Here is a 15875-nt window from a genome sequence, read left to right on the forward strand (position 1 = left end):
CACCGGATAGTCTGTGGATAGCGCAAGAGCATGCCTTGACCATGCGCAAAAAAATGAATATCATGAAGATGTTTAAGATTGATTCTTAGATGTTTCAAAAATTACCGTCATATTGCATAGATTCATCAAAGAATGGTTTGAAGTACTAACCTTATTTAGTAATTTTAAAAATCGGGAGAATTTTACAAAATCAATGTTTTACCTGTCGGTATTACAACTCGTGAAACATATTAGTGATGTGCCTGGGTGACCTAATCTACTAACCTTTAACGTTTCCTCTATGAACTCTAACCCTCCTGCAATATGGCGCCTATTGTCTAGAGTTAAACTACATCTTTCGGTGTGTTACGTAATACTACGATGCCTATCCCATTATATCGATCCCTGACACAACACAGGGGCACTCACAATAGGCAATTCTCGCTATATACACAATAAGGGCGCCGCCAGCGGTTTGCGATGTAGGCCTAATCGTGATGTATCATGGGAAAAAGTCGACATCCAAGTCCGCGCAATACTAATATGTGATGCGATCAAGCAAAATCAGTCGGAATTCGGCAATAATAAATTTTCAGTTTCTTACAGGATAGTAAAAAACATGTGCAAAGCTGGATTTTGCAGAAAACCCCATTGAAATTGAACAACCAGTTCCAAAGATATGAGCAATTAAAGAGTTTCCAAAACAAGAAGAAACAAAAGGAAATATTTCCTTTATTTGGCTATATCTCAAAATCAATATTTCCGAGTTCCGACTGATTTTGCTTGATCGCATCACATATTACCATCGCAAATCGATAGAGAAAAATGACTTGTGCACATTTCAAATCACATTATTTAGTATTATTGCATATCGATTCGCGTGTAACACCTTTATTTTGACAAACTAACAAATATTGTCACGTGTTCCTATGTAATAGCATAGTAATATTCGTATTGCGCGGACTTGGATGTCGACATTTTCCCATGATACATCACGATTACATCGCAAACCGCTGGCGGCGCCCTTTGTGTGAATAGCGAGAATTGAACCCTACTGGTAGCGCTGTGTTGTAGCTATAGTTAGTATCATATATCAAAAAGTATAAAAGCTATGCTTTTAGTACTTGCTCTATGTTTCAATTACTTATTCTTTTCCAAGCTTTAATAACGGGGGAACATATATTTTTATTAAAAAGAAATCCTACCATCAGAAATTTCAATCACTACAAATCGTAAAAAAATTGTTTCTGATATTGATTGACGGGTGACGTCAGACGCGAACTTTTATCTTTAACTCTTGCTCAGATTACATAACATCAGACCCAAAGGTGGACGGTCCCAGATCCGGTTCAAATCCTGGATGGTCGGCGGGGCTCAGTGACTATCATAATATTGTGATATGTTTGTATCAATTTCTAATATTTTTGAAACCGTTTATTTCTCTTTTAGTTTGCTGCAACCGTAGCTGCTGTACATCGGTAACACATAATAGGCAGGACACTTGGACTGATGAGGGGTAATATCTACACATGGCTTTCCACATAGTAAGATGATCTACGCTTCCTTTTCAGTGTCGTATCTTCATCATTATCAACAACTTTTTCTTTGGATCTTGGCAGAGATGAGATGGGCAAGGTAGCCCTCTTATCTATCGACAACGCCTTGTTTTCATACGACAATTCATACGCCGCGTCGTACGCTGGTGGTTCTGAATAAAGAGGCCCAAAGTTATGATCGTAAAGCGCGGCTTTCTCGGGGTCCTTAGGAGAAATGGGTGGCGTATGTCTCTTCTTACGTCTATATTGTCCGTCGTGCATGTCGTATGAGAATGAGTTAGCACTGACGTGACTAGGAGAGTAACCGTTTGTGTGGTTGGGAGGGTTCACCTGATACATCCCACCTGTAACGCCTGCATGATGAAGCTTACTTGTCGGCACTGAACCGTTCGATTTATTTATCCCACCATGTGATGGTATTGACGATGTTGACGTCACCCGCGCATGAGCAGTCATTGGTCCATCTATAGCATCGACAGGTTTCACATGATGGTCTATTTGAGCGTATGGTGTAACACTTGTTGCTGGTTCCGTGTGGTTATCTATAGGGAAACTCCCATTAACTTTTCGCGTGTACGACGTGAGCCCGGTTGATCGAGGACCATCTACAGTAACAACTGTCGTGACAGTATCATCTCGTTTTGAATACGAAGTTAGTTTGACTCTATCTCCAGTCGCATCAAGAAAATCTGCCGATCCTTTGAATCCAGCTTCAAATTCACCCTTTGCGTCAAAAGTACCTGACAAATGTCCTGGTCCTGTTTCAATAAATTCGTCATTTTTGAATTTTTCAATCAATTCGGGTAACATACTTTCAATCTTTCTGATAGTTTGCTTCGTGCGATCCACGAAAAACCAAAGAAGGACGATTACCAATATAACCATGAATACTGTAGCACCGAGGCATGCAAAAATGACGGTCTCTTGGTGTGTATTATGTCCTGGATCGTCACGAGGGGACGTTTCCGCCGGATGGTACGGACCATTGGCAAGTTTTTGGCACATTGCAGTTGGTAACGAGATTAATAGTGAGAGTACGAAGGTCGTCGCGCATGCCATGATGGTAGTAGACCACGTGGGACGATCCATGCTGTTCAGTTGCGTAGATATTGACATGCTTGAATTTATACCTGCAGTAAAAATAGAGCAAAAAAAAAGCAAAAAGTGAAAAAGTGAGTTAATCAATCATTGATTTGACATTGATCTAGAAAGAACAGTTCAAGTATATCTTAGCTTTCCAACAGCTTATATAAATTATGATGTCATATTTCTGTAACAATATTATTGCACGGTTAACTTTGGGACTGGCAGATGTGTAAAGCAAAACACCAGCGCATGCTCCACCATCATGGATCGACTTCTGGGGTACCTATAACACTACTCAGGCAGGTTCGACTATATTATATAATTCAATTCTTGTTTGATGACTTACAGAAAACATGCTCACACTTTACATGTCACCATAATGTGGACAGTTACAACAACGTTATGTCGTCTTTAACTGTTCTTAAATTATTGTTGTGAAACTATGATTTTTTTTTATCTTTTACTGTGCTCCTGGTAAAGCAGGGATATTAACCGGGATGTCACCTACAGAAAAAATGCCAAACCAAGTTATTAAGAGGGCATCGGAAATCATTAATTCCTTATTGGAAACGTATACTTTGTAGATTGATATTACATTTGGATTGTGATCTTTTACTTTCTAGTTACGTTTTTTATGGTGCTCCTTGTAGAGCAGGGATATCACCCGGGATATCAACTACTAGCTTGCCAAACCAATAGGCCATCTATCGGAAATCCTTATACTCTGTAAACGTTTAATTTTTGGATTGATATTGTTCTCCAGAATGTCTAACAACTAACATAATATGGGGATGCATAAATACATGATACAGACATGTTATATAAATAATCTGTTCCGTTCTGTATTGAATGGGATAAACTTTTAGTGATAAAATTTTACAGCATTTGACACATTGTATATTCCTGTCTCGGACAACTTCCATTATGTCCATTCATGCAAAGATAATATCCAATAATATACGCAATCTATGAAAGCATTCATATAGACAGTAAAAAATATGTTTATTTGAAATACGTCACACAACTTCACTCGATCTTGAAAATGTACGCATTATTTACGCTTGGTCGCATTCTGTTTGTTTGAATTGCGCAATTTGGCTGAGAGTATTAAAAATGTTAGGTAGGCTATATATGGGCTTAGAATAGTAATAAATAGGCCTAAACACTTCGGGGAAGTTTGTAAACTGTATATTTCGTAAAAAAAACAGTATAGAAAAAAACGATAAACAATATGAAAATGTTCGCAAAGTGTTATTGTAAAATATTACTGCAAACATTTTGTTTTGCAAATTATTTTGCTTATCTTACATAACATTACATTAGGATGTTTTTCAATGTTTTTATTTAATGTTTTGTATCCTTTACAGGGCATTATGTCCTTTATTAAAAACCCGAAATTTAAACGTTTTCTGACAACCGTTTCTAATCTTTTGCGAAATTTGGGAAAAATGTGCGCTCTTATACCCTCTACAATTGCTACCCCCGACTTACCCCCCGACTTACTACAATGTAGGGCGGCTTGTAGGCCCACTTTTACATGTTGTATTCATATTGCATTAGTGAAATCATCAAATAACTGGTATTGGATGTCCTTTAACGATGCGATCATCATATCATTAACACAATAGATGAACTTGAACCATATACCCCAACCAACGCATCCATTGCCCGATCCAATTGTTGGATCACCAAAGTAGGCTGCTTTTGAAAATGGACTGTAGGGCCTACAATGCCCTCATCCCAATGGTATAGTCCAATAACCTCAATTAAACGATCATTGTGCAAGTTGCAGAGTATGAGTTTTTGTAGGACTAGCTATATACCCAAATTTTCAAAGATCATTCAATGAATGTACAAATGTATAGATGAGAAAATCCTAGCGTGAACTTGTGATTATTCGTATTTTGTCATTGGGCGATAAATTGGGCACTTTATTGACGTGAAATGCTGCACCTATGCGGTCATTTGGCAACACCGCTTCAACTATGCTTCAAGCGACATGAGCTTTAACAAGTTTCGGATCATTTTACATGACAAAGGTGACACCGTTACCATGGAAACTACAGCATAGGTTAAATCGGGTCAGTGGCAGAGTAGAAAAGAATTGAAGAAGTACTGTATTTTCAAACAAACATGAAAGGAAGTCGGAGGATGAGAGTAGGCCTATATAGCGATGGAGAGAACAAAATGGAGGAGACTGAGAAAGGAACGAAGATAGGCCTAGAGAGAGAGAAAGAAAGAAAGAGAGAAAGAAAGAGAGAAAGAAAGAAAGAAAGAAAGAAAGAAAGAAAGAAAGAAAGAAAGAAAGAAAGAAAGAAAGAAAGAAAGAAAGAAAGAAAAAGAGAAAGAAAGAAAGACAAGAAAGACTATTAAAATAGAAATAAATAAATATGTAGGCCTATGAACAAAAATAAATTAATAAAAACAAGCAGATCAATAAGGAATTTTAAAATAAACAAAAATGCAAAAATAGGTTTTAAAGAAATGAATTCTCTTAAATAAATGAATTCTCTTTAATTACTAAAATAATTGATCGTCTACAATGATTTGACGTCCTAAAACTTTCTTGAACAAATTATTTCAAATAATCTTATTTTAATTTATTAATTTTAGTATTTTAATAACGTTTTGCATAATGCTGTGCATACAGCTAGGTACAGCACTAAATTGGTCAAACAAAACTGACCAAAACGGATCATTATTTCAGGGTATTTCAGCTGTAAGTGTAAACTATAACCAAAAATCAGTTCAATTTCCCCCTCGTGTTTATCCTTTCTTTTCATTCATAAATTTATTCTTTGCACTCTACAGGTCACGGTCATATACAAGAATGACTTCAATATTGGTGTAATAATGACAATGGTATTAAATCGCATACCACAATACTTACACATATTATTCTGATACAATACTTCCCGAAGCGTTTTAAGTTAAATACTATTAGCCTATTCAGAATTGGTTTTTCCCCAAAATAGCCCTGAAAATATGTCAGGTATTCTAGCTTTGTGTAGAAAACGTGGGCTTACATTTCAAATAGACCCACTTTTTTCAGTTGCATATTAAAAGTCAGAAAATATACGTTGGAGATATTTGTCTTAATTCTATTATTAATTGTGTATTGTACAAAATGTATTTCACTTATTTTCAGGGTGTTGGCACATTTCTGTATTCTGTGATAACACTCGAGTCCTTCCTCAGCATGGATTATGGATGTGCATTGATCAACTTAGCCCTATTCCGGCTTTATATTCCCCCGCTTTATTCCATCCGTGAGCTGCCGAGATCAGGAAACCGGACTTGAAAAGAGCTTTACATGATACCAGTATCTATGATGATACACTTGGCCTTTTGCCTTTTAAATATAATCGAGTCCCAATTTTAGTCATACTTTGAAAGCAGAATACAACATGTATGGTACCAGTATAGCTTACTGCATACAGTTCAGTACTTGATTTCTGTATAATCCTTCAATAAACATCCGTTTTCCATATTTCAATAGAGTGTTTGTTTTTAAACAGGTCTTGAATGGAACCATTGCTTTGTTACAACAAATATTTCGCATTATGTATAGGCCTATTTGACGTTTTTACTTTAAAGCACAAAATGACACACATAATACAGACTGTATACTGGTCATAGACATTTCAATTGCTGGCTTTGGTAACGCAGGTGTATGGAGAACTGAAAATGTTAGAACATTGCAAGAGATAAAAAATGAAATTGGAAAGGCGTAATATTTTCGTGAAAAAGACAACACTTGAGCCAAAACATGTCACTAAAATTAACAAATAGGCCTAAGTACAAAGATCCTATCAAAATTCTAGTAGGCCTACAACAATTCAAGTCCATTTTACATTGATAGGCCTACTATATTAGTTTTACTATATTAATTATTATTATTGATTATACTCAGTGCAGGAACGTTAAAAGTCATATTTTTTGCTAGATACAATCTGGGGTTATTAAAGGATAAATCCCCATAAACATAAACATAAATCTGGTGAAAAAATATTACGTGAACTCAACAATAATAGTACTACACAGCTATATTAAACATTAACAATAAAATGATATGAATTATGATATAGACAAAACTGATCTTCAATGACAATGAGGAAGTAGAGATGTGCAGAATGCGTGACAATGGCGGGAAATGGTGGCAAAAAGTACATTCAAGGTAAAAATTGTAGTATCACATATCATGAGAAAACCAAAGTGCATGAAAAATTATACCGCATACAATACATGAATGCAAAACAAATAGGTTTTTAGGGAATGCATGAATAACCACATGTGTGAATACGGTTACATTTCATACACGCAATTGAATTCCGTAGGCTTAAAACATGACTGTAAACCATGGGTATTTTATTTAAATATTTATTTTGGTTTTCGCTTTTTGTTGCCTCCAAATATCTGTAAGGCTATCGGCAGTAGGCCCCCTAATTGTCAAAATCGTAGGCGTTCATTTATTGACCATTTGTATTTTAGTGTAGGCCTACAGTATAGGCCTAAATAGAAATCGGATAGGCCCTAAAGTTCCTATTATTTTGACAAATTATTTCATTTTGGCCTAGGCTAGGCCTAGTTTAGTTTTACTATTTACATGTATAGATCTACTTGATATATATGATTAAGTTTTATTCCCCTCTCATGGGCTTTTATATTATAAAAACCTTTATTCGGACCACCGGTTTCGGAACAATGACGAAATCTGAGATTTTGTGATTTGTCATGCGACGTTCTATAAATCCGGATAATTTCAGAAAAATAAAATAAATATAGTACAAACCTTATTGCAAATGGCCAACGTTATTAATATTATTCCACGTCTGGTAAAACATAAATCGGCATAAAACTGTGCAAAATATAAGCCACATTTTCAAATAAAGCGTGATTCAAGCGCCTTGTAGCTGATTCCATGATGCATGCTTGTTGGTATGGTGCAGAGCGTAGTGGTAGCTTATTCCAACATCAGCAGGTCATGCGGTTCGATGTCATGTCACACGCCATGCATCACACAGTTAGTGAAAGTATACTGCTTTTGCCAATATTTTCATAATTTTTTCACGCCCATGTTATATTGACAATTATTAATTTGATCATATTCCCGATTACCGATATGTAACGATGTTTCTATATCAATCAGTAAAAAAATAACAAAATCGGTAAGATTAAGAGAGTTGGTATTTCGGTATCATCGAGTAGGGCCTAGTTGAGAGTTCCCAAATGTTGTGGTTGTTGAAGGTTATTAACCATATCGAATTCCCAGTGTTGCCAGTTAAACTTTTGCATCAAAAGCGTCCAAAATGTACCCGTCTAAAGTTTTTGATTGCTTTCTGCTACAAATGGCGTAGATTTCTTTTTGACATTGGAGGGATGGGGTTGGAAAAATTTTCTTGAAGTATAGTGAATCCAGCACCACAATGGCGACAGAATATTAGTGAATGGTACAATTGCGCGCGAAGCGCTCGAAAAATTTGGCCATATTGAAGCCGGGGGGGCACTCGAATATGAAAGTGACTTACCTGTGCCCACCAGCGTATGAAATTAGGGGTCTATCAGTGTAGAAATTTTCAGAAAAAAGGGGGTCATTCGGTGTTGGCAATTTCAAAAATGGGGTGATTTTGTATGGGAGCGCCCAAATTTCACATCATTAAAAATAAAAAATAGATTTTTACCCAATTTTACAGTACAATTAAATAGACAAAACTCAGTTTTTGTTTTGTTTTTCAAAATGCGCGCTAAGCCCCCCCCCCCCCATCCCCCGGGATCTACGCCTATGTCTGCTACTATACTGAGAAGTTTCTGGTAAAAAAATATGTGTTCATGGTATTGATGCTGGCATTATGGCATATAATGGCGTACAAACTTTCGTTCGTTCGTTCGTTAGTCCTTTCTTTCCGATTCCACTTTTTCAAACTCAGCCCCCCTCCTCTAAAAAATAAATCCTGGTTACCAATGGTTACGTTCCTGAAAAAAGCTGTCAGAGATCACACGGACCAAAGCGTGGTGCCAATTTCAATGAATACTAGTTCAGAAAGTTCATTTGTTGGGTTTTGTGAGGGTTTGTTTTTTGGCGGTCAGAAACTTATTTAAAAACTATATCCGATAACATCAAAGCTTTTGACAATATTGATAGCAGAAAATAATGATGAAATTATGCAAGTTAATATAAAGATGAACCAATTTTGTTTAGTTCATAGTTCATAGTTATTTTATTTCCAGAAAGCTAGTTCAAAAGGTTAATGGTGAAAACTATCCGATAACATTAAAGCTTTTGAGAAGATTGATCAAAAGATAAAGATGAGATTATGCAAATTTGCATAAAATAATTTATTAAAATTAATATTTTATTAAAATAATGTGAATGAGCCTGATTATTTAGCCTGGTGTCCCACTTACCCCTAATCCACAGCTCGTTATAGATTAAATGGGACAGGGTTCTTCGTCCTTTTTGATATAAACAAAAACTAAATCAATAATAACTTGTAGAATAATAATGTTAATCAGATCTCAAAATAAGGAGGGCCCAAGGGCCCTCGGCCCCCTAAAATCAGTGAGGGCCCGCAAAAGACACATCCGGCGGGCCCAAATGGCCCGCCAAAAACACTGCCATTTTCCTCACATGTTTGTGGGGTTCATAGGTTAAAACCAATGGCCCAAATTCGGGCCCACAAAAATGTGTGAGGGCCCTCAAATATTTAAGATCAAGGGCCCAAATGGCCCTCAGAAATTCTGGCTTATTTCGAGGCCTGAATTATTAATGACCTATAACCAATTGCAGCAATATTGTGAATTTATAAATATTTCCACAAAAAAAGGTTTCAGTCAGCAGGCCTCGAAATAAGCCAGAATTTCTGAGGGCCATTTGGGCCCTTGATCTTAAGTATTTGAGGGCCCTCACACATTTTTGTGGGCCCGAATTTTGGTCATTGGTTTTAACCTATGAACCCCACAAAAAAGTGAGAAAAATTGCCACAAATTTTTGTGGGCCATTTGGGCCCGCCGGATGTCTCTTTTGCCGGCCCTCACTGATTTTAGGGGGCCGAGGGCCCTTGGGCCCTCCTTATTTCGAGACCTGTTTCAGTGACTTTTTAGGAGGGTAGGAGCTATTTATTTTGTTATTTTTCACAAATTTTCACCGTTAGATATTTTTTAATTTAATGGGGCGCACCATTTGATTCTCAGGGGCATAGGAGTTTTGGTCAAAAAATCAAATAGTGCGCCCCTGAGTGCTTTTGGTTTTAGCAGCTGCTTATGTCCTTGAATTGGGCGCCAAAACCATTTTTAAAGTAGTATCTAACTATTCTATTATTTTTGTTCGTTGTATATACACAGAAACTCACAACTTTTTTCAAACCTTTCGAAGCTGCGCACGTGCGTTTATAGTTCGGAGATAATGAAGCGTAAACTACCATGTCGCCTGTAACACTCAAATAAACAGTCGTGAATAAAGAAGTAAAAATTATTTCTATACAAAATAAATTGAATACAATCTACATTGTGTTCCGGGATTATTTTACTATAAAATTTTATCATGTAATTGATTGTACAAGATCTACCGTGTGAAAACTATCAAAATGAGTACATGTAGACAAGACTCAATCCCGTGGGGGGACTCGACTTCGGACGTGTCGGGGATGTGCGGACAGCAGTTCGAAACTATATTGGTCTTTCAGTGAGAGCCTAGACACCAAAAAAGGGGGTCTTTCGGTGAGAAGGCTCTCATTATGGGGTTTCAGTTTTTGGTGAGACTGGGGAAAATCTTATCAATCTTATCTTATCACTAAATTTTGAATTTTTTTGAAAATTTGAAGAACTAATGAGAACACCGGGTCATTCGGTGAGTCTAAAATTCTTGAAAAGAGGGGATCTTTTGGTGACAAAAAAACAAAATAGGGGGTCATTGGGTGAGAGGGAGTTGAAAATTGGGGGTCAATATGGCCGCACATCCCAATCACCCATTTATATAAGTGAACCCACCCCCGGACTCCATATCTTGTCTCAGGATTCCATGTCTTGCCTTGATGTAAAAAAACCAAGACTCCATGTTTTGTCTTGTCTTGTCTTGTCTTGTCTTGTCTTGTCTTGTCTTGTCTTGTCTTGTCATGAGAGAAACCTGTTTAGGCCTAATGTCTCTTCTGTTTCGGATTATGAGTTGAAGTGTGAGAAAATATTGAGATCTGATCATGGAGGTTAATAAAATATCCAATCTCGTTCCAAAAATTGTTTTCCCCTTCCCTGTCAAAGATCTGCCCCCCCCCCTCCCTTCCACCATCCTATCTAATTTGCATACCTTTGGTCTAGGCTAGATATATATAGAATGGGAGCGTATAGCGAGCAGGAAATTTTGCAAGTCGTTTCTGTACTGCCTTCCCCCCTGAGGCTCCCACAAATGACCGCCTCCCTTTCGACCCTTACCTCCCCCCCCTCCATTTTTATTTTATCCACTCCAGAGCTTCACTGTTGCAGAGCCCCTTATACAAACATTAGGCCTATATATATCAACATGATCAATAACATAATATACTGACTGCTCATTTTTATAATCTATATTTTGCAATTTAGGGCCTAGCAACAAACTTAAAACTTCTAAATGCATGAAAATGCGGCAAACTTACATGAAACTGACATACTATTTAGGCATAAGCATTAATGAGTTGGGTCATGTTCATTCAAGTAGGGGAAAGTGGGGTAATCCCGGGCACCTTTCGTTAAGGCTTCACAGGTACAAGATTAAATAAAGTTCATCAGTGAAAATCATATCAATGCAAAGTAGGAGTAATGTTCTAAGTAGTTACCAGTTTTAATAACTCAACATCTATAGTTAATAAGTTATAATTAAAAAACAAAATGGTAAAAATGATGGGGTAATGCCGGACACGGGGTAATCCCGGACACAATGATTGCTGCTAAGAGGGAAAGTGGAGAAGGATGATAATCCCCTAGAATGTATTAGGTACTTCTGTTACCTCAAGCATACAACTATGGGGCTGTCATTGTTGTCTATATTTTCGAAATAGCAAGTGTCCGGCATTACCCCATCCGTATAGAGAATGCATGTGTGTCCGGGATTACCCCTCACGGTCCTGACTTAATTTTTCAGTGCTTGTTCTACTAATCCATTTTTAATAAACCAAAATTCATACATCCAGCTAACAATCAAGTATCAAACATAATTTTCATCCATACTTTATCTGTGTCCTTTGTCGCATTAACTGTCACCCAGCTTATAAATCACTTTTCAGATAAAAAGTCAAAAATGACCATTTCTGTTTTTTCGTAATTTTCACAAAGAAAGACGAGACCCAAAGCGCTGGTAATAGTACACGTGAGGTACACTTTGAGGTAGCTAATACCCCAAGGTAGTATAATAGTGCCACCCTTCTCCGTTTAGCTGCAATCGATGTGTCCGGGATTCCCCACAGTCCGGCATTACCCCACTTTCCCCTACACGTTTTTTCCCATGCCCCTGGGCGACCTTTTCTCCATTTTGTATAGTTAGGCCTACTATTGTCAACTAACATACTAATAATGCTTTAAGAGTAAAAGATTTTCGGATTTGGCTTCTATATTATTGTTGTACAGGGTGTATCAAAATAAAGTATACGTACGTCCAGTTCGAAAGATGCCACTAGATTAAAAAGTACGAGGGATTTGGTCAAAATACTTTGGTTGAAAGCTGAATCAACATGCATCTTGTCCTCCCACAACTGTAAAATCACTGGTGTGCGACCATTAATAAGGACTCCCCTAATACCCCCAATAATTTTAGGTGGTTCTGGAATAACATTTTTATAGACATAAGTTTATGGAACAATTGCGCGTGAAACGCGAGAAGAACTTTGCTAGTTTGAAGCTAAACTGATTAAATATGATGCAAAAGTGGAATGAATGCGCGCGAAAATTTGCACTTTGGGGGCTAAAATGAGCAAATGAGGTTAATTTGGTGAGAAACACACAACATTGGGGGATGATTGTATGGTCCATCCCCCCTGGCAATATATTGGGGTATTTATCCCTCACCCACCCCCACCTCCACCCACCCCACCCGATCTACGCCTATGCTGAAACTCCTACACATTAGGAAACGGCTGATTTGACAGTTTTTGACATTTTTTTTTTCAAATCGGGACCCATGTTTACGGATTTTTTTAACCTAATAAACGGCTGATATGACAGTCCCCCCCCCCAAAAAAAAATACTCGCATATTTCTTGCAAAAAACACCCCTGTAGTGTGGTATATGAATATCCCAGGGTCGCTCTCACACAAAAGTGCTACCAACCGCGTCCTACCACCTCTGAAATGCACCCGATGGTGAATTTTCACATAACCAAATTGCACCCCTTAATGGTGAAATACAAGCAAAATTCGACTCTAAATGGCGTAGCACATGCAAAAACCATACCCAACTGAGAAATATAGGCCTATATCTAATTTAGGCCTATACCCAATTTAGGCCTATACCCTAAGTGGCGTAAACAGAAAATGAGCTAAGTGATACCCAATGTGTCTTTTTGATGTTGCAGACCTATAACATACACAAAGGTAACAAGAATCAATTAAAAAGTGGTGATTTTTATCAAATTAGAGCAAACGCACTCAAAAAATAATATTACTAACCCTAAACGTCTAAGGATTTGGCTGTAAAGGGACCACTAAATGGCGATGCTTTCTGAAAAAGTACCCCTTTTTTCAAAAAGACGCTATGTGGTGAAAAACATACCCTTTTAGACGTTTTTCTTGGACGCGGGTGCGTCTCAGTCAAATGAGTATCCCCCCATATACCATATCTATAACTAAGCATGTCTTCTACAGCCCATGCAAAACAGGATTGAAAACGCCAAAGGTTTAGTGAAAAGTTTCGGAAATGTTGGTCATTTTGAAATCCAAGATGGCCGCTATCTGCAACACTTCCATTTTATTTTTTGCCAACATGGAATTTCTTACTCAAGTCTTTATATCATAATGTATCTATCACACCAACATACATGTATAGTCTCCCTACCCTACCTATACCAATGTCAAAGTTAACGCAAACAACAGCAGGTGACAATAATGACAAAACACACATTTATTATTTTAATAGTTATTTTGACACGTTGAAAGGTAAAATGGTAAGGTGCAGTGGTTAATGAGATGCATATAAAACAGATAATTATTGTTAATTAGATCTAAACTTCCGTTATGATTATGACACATGTATTTGCACTGAACATACTGAACATGTTATAGCATGTTCATGTTTATCTGTAATGTGTTTATTTTAATATCGTGGTTGGTTTTTGCTTTTATACTTTTTTTGATATTTGGTCGTATGACCATGATGACGTCAAACGTGCTGTTTTGCTCAAAACTATTTGACTATAATTATGATTTAATTACCGGGATTTAATTCAGCTGCCAACATTCTTTGGAGCTGTATCTCTCATGCAGCATCACGACAGTATACAAGCATGTCCAATTTTTCTAATTTTTTGTTCTTCAAATATATGTGCAAAGCATCTGGACTGACCAAGTGAACGAATCTTGCTCAAATTGATTTCGTTTTACGTGGAATAATGCCGGGACTGTTGCAGTTCATCTTTTTACTGACATCCGGGATATTTACTTTGACGTCAACTTGATATCAAAGGTGTTATCGCTGATTATCCCATGTGTTGATTAGCTTCTTCGGTACATCCAAATAGTCCGTCTACGTTCCATGTTTAGCAGTTGATTTGTTAGTGGGTAAGCACCCTCGTCCTGGTTGATTCGTCGTCACTTACATTGGAATACAAATCAACAAACAACATTATCTGTTATTTTTCGAATCGACCTGACTGTTTAGAATATGCGATGAGTGCTTTCTTGTCATGCTTGGTACGCAGTGCATGGAGTGAATTGAGACCTTGTGGATCCACTTCATCATTGACGTCAAGAATGTAAAACACAATGACTGGATTATCAAAATTACCAGTGTTGAACTTTGATCAACTTTCCCGTCATCACAGATTGAACCAGTTGCTATGATGATGTACAACTTACCCATCGGTATTCCATTCAATCATGTAAAATGGGTCATAGCGAGTTTACCAAGGAACAAAAGAGATTAACTGGACCTCACATGGAACCTTGGGGAACACCATATCTATCACTCAAGCTGGCCGAGTCCTGAAAATTATGCCGTTTCGTTTACTGAATCTTGTCCATGCAATCTTTATATTTATTTTTCGAAAGTTCATCATCATTGTAATCTTGATTTTGTTCATATTACTGCATAATTATCTTGTATCGATTCGTGAGCGAGCAACTATGATGAAAAGTCATCATGATAAACAAAAAGGTTACTTACCTGTATGCCAATGTTAGGATGGTCCTAAGTGTATATCGTACATGATTTTGTTCGAGAGATAAAATTGGATGCGATGGACAGGAGAATGAAGCCGGAAGGATTATCACACGAGCGACAAAGGGCTATACTAGTTGAACATGTTGAAACACCCCTTTGGAAGACATGACCTTTATTAATCTTCCACACGGGCAGTGTGAATATCAAATCTGCCCAGATCTGTGCTGTGTGGGAGATTAAGGTCATATCTTCCATAGGGTGTATGAACCCCCAAGGTGTCTCTAGCATTTCTAACTCACCATAAAGTTAAGATATTGTTATGTTATTGTTGGTGCCAGTTAGCATGGTTAAAGGGTGCAACACCCGACCTCATAATAGTAATCATAATCAATCGAAATATAAACCGAGTTCGAGGCAAAAACGGCTTCTCACTGCATGGTAGAAATTCAATAACGTCATCCTTTGTGGGCAGAATAAACAATACAAAAGCAGGGGTCTCCCCGTTAGTCTGAAACACCATCAGTTCGAACCACCGCTAGTCCGAATTTTTAGGGTTAGTTAGGGTAAGGGTTAGGTTTAGGGTTAGGGATACGGTTAGGGTAAGGGTAAGGGTAAGGGTTAGGGTTATGTTTAGGGTTAGGGTTAGGTAGTAAGCTTAAAATTCGGACTAGCGGTGGTTCGGACTGACGGCGCGGGGTGCACCCCAAAAGCATGGTCGCTACTCGCGCTTGGCGAATATTCCGAAGTAGGCCGAACTGTTATTCGTCTCTCTGTCGATTTTATAACGAATGAATGATCACGCTGTTAGGTAGTGTCGAATCTTTCCCTGTCCCTGAGATGAACTGTTTACTATATCATGTATATATACAGCCATGACGGCCTATATGACCCAGATGGGAAATAAGATACATCAGGTGA

General features: G+C 37.6%; 1 protein-coding gene across 1 annotated transcript; it reads right to left on the bottom strand.

Moving 5' to 3' along the window:
- Nucleotides 1-212: 212 nt before the first annotated feature.
- Nucleotides 213-7822, bottom strand: LOC140139990 (uncharacterized). The gene is made up of 2 exons (XM_072161796.1): nucleotides 7414-7822; nucleotides 213-2665 (listed from the first exon to the last, which is right to left on the bottom strand). Exon 2 carries the CDS (start codon nucleotides 2649-2651, stop codon nucleotides 1503-1505), a length of 1149 nt encoding a protein of 382 aa, XP_072017897.1. The 5' UTR covers nucleotides 2652-2665; nucleotides 7414-7822; the 3' UTR covers nucleotides 213-1502.
- Nucleotides 7823-15875: the final 8053 nt, after the last annotated feature.

The sequence above is a fragment of the Amphiura filiformis genome, chromosome 18, assembly GCF_039555335.1.
Source record: "Amphiura filiformis chromosome 18, Afil_fr2py, whole genome shotgun sequence".
Lineage (NCBI taxonomy): Eukaryota > Metazoa > Echinodermata > Ophiuroidea > Amphilepidida > Amphiuridae > Amphiura > Amphiura filiformis.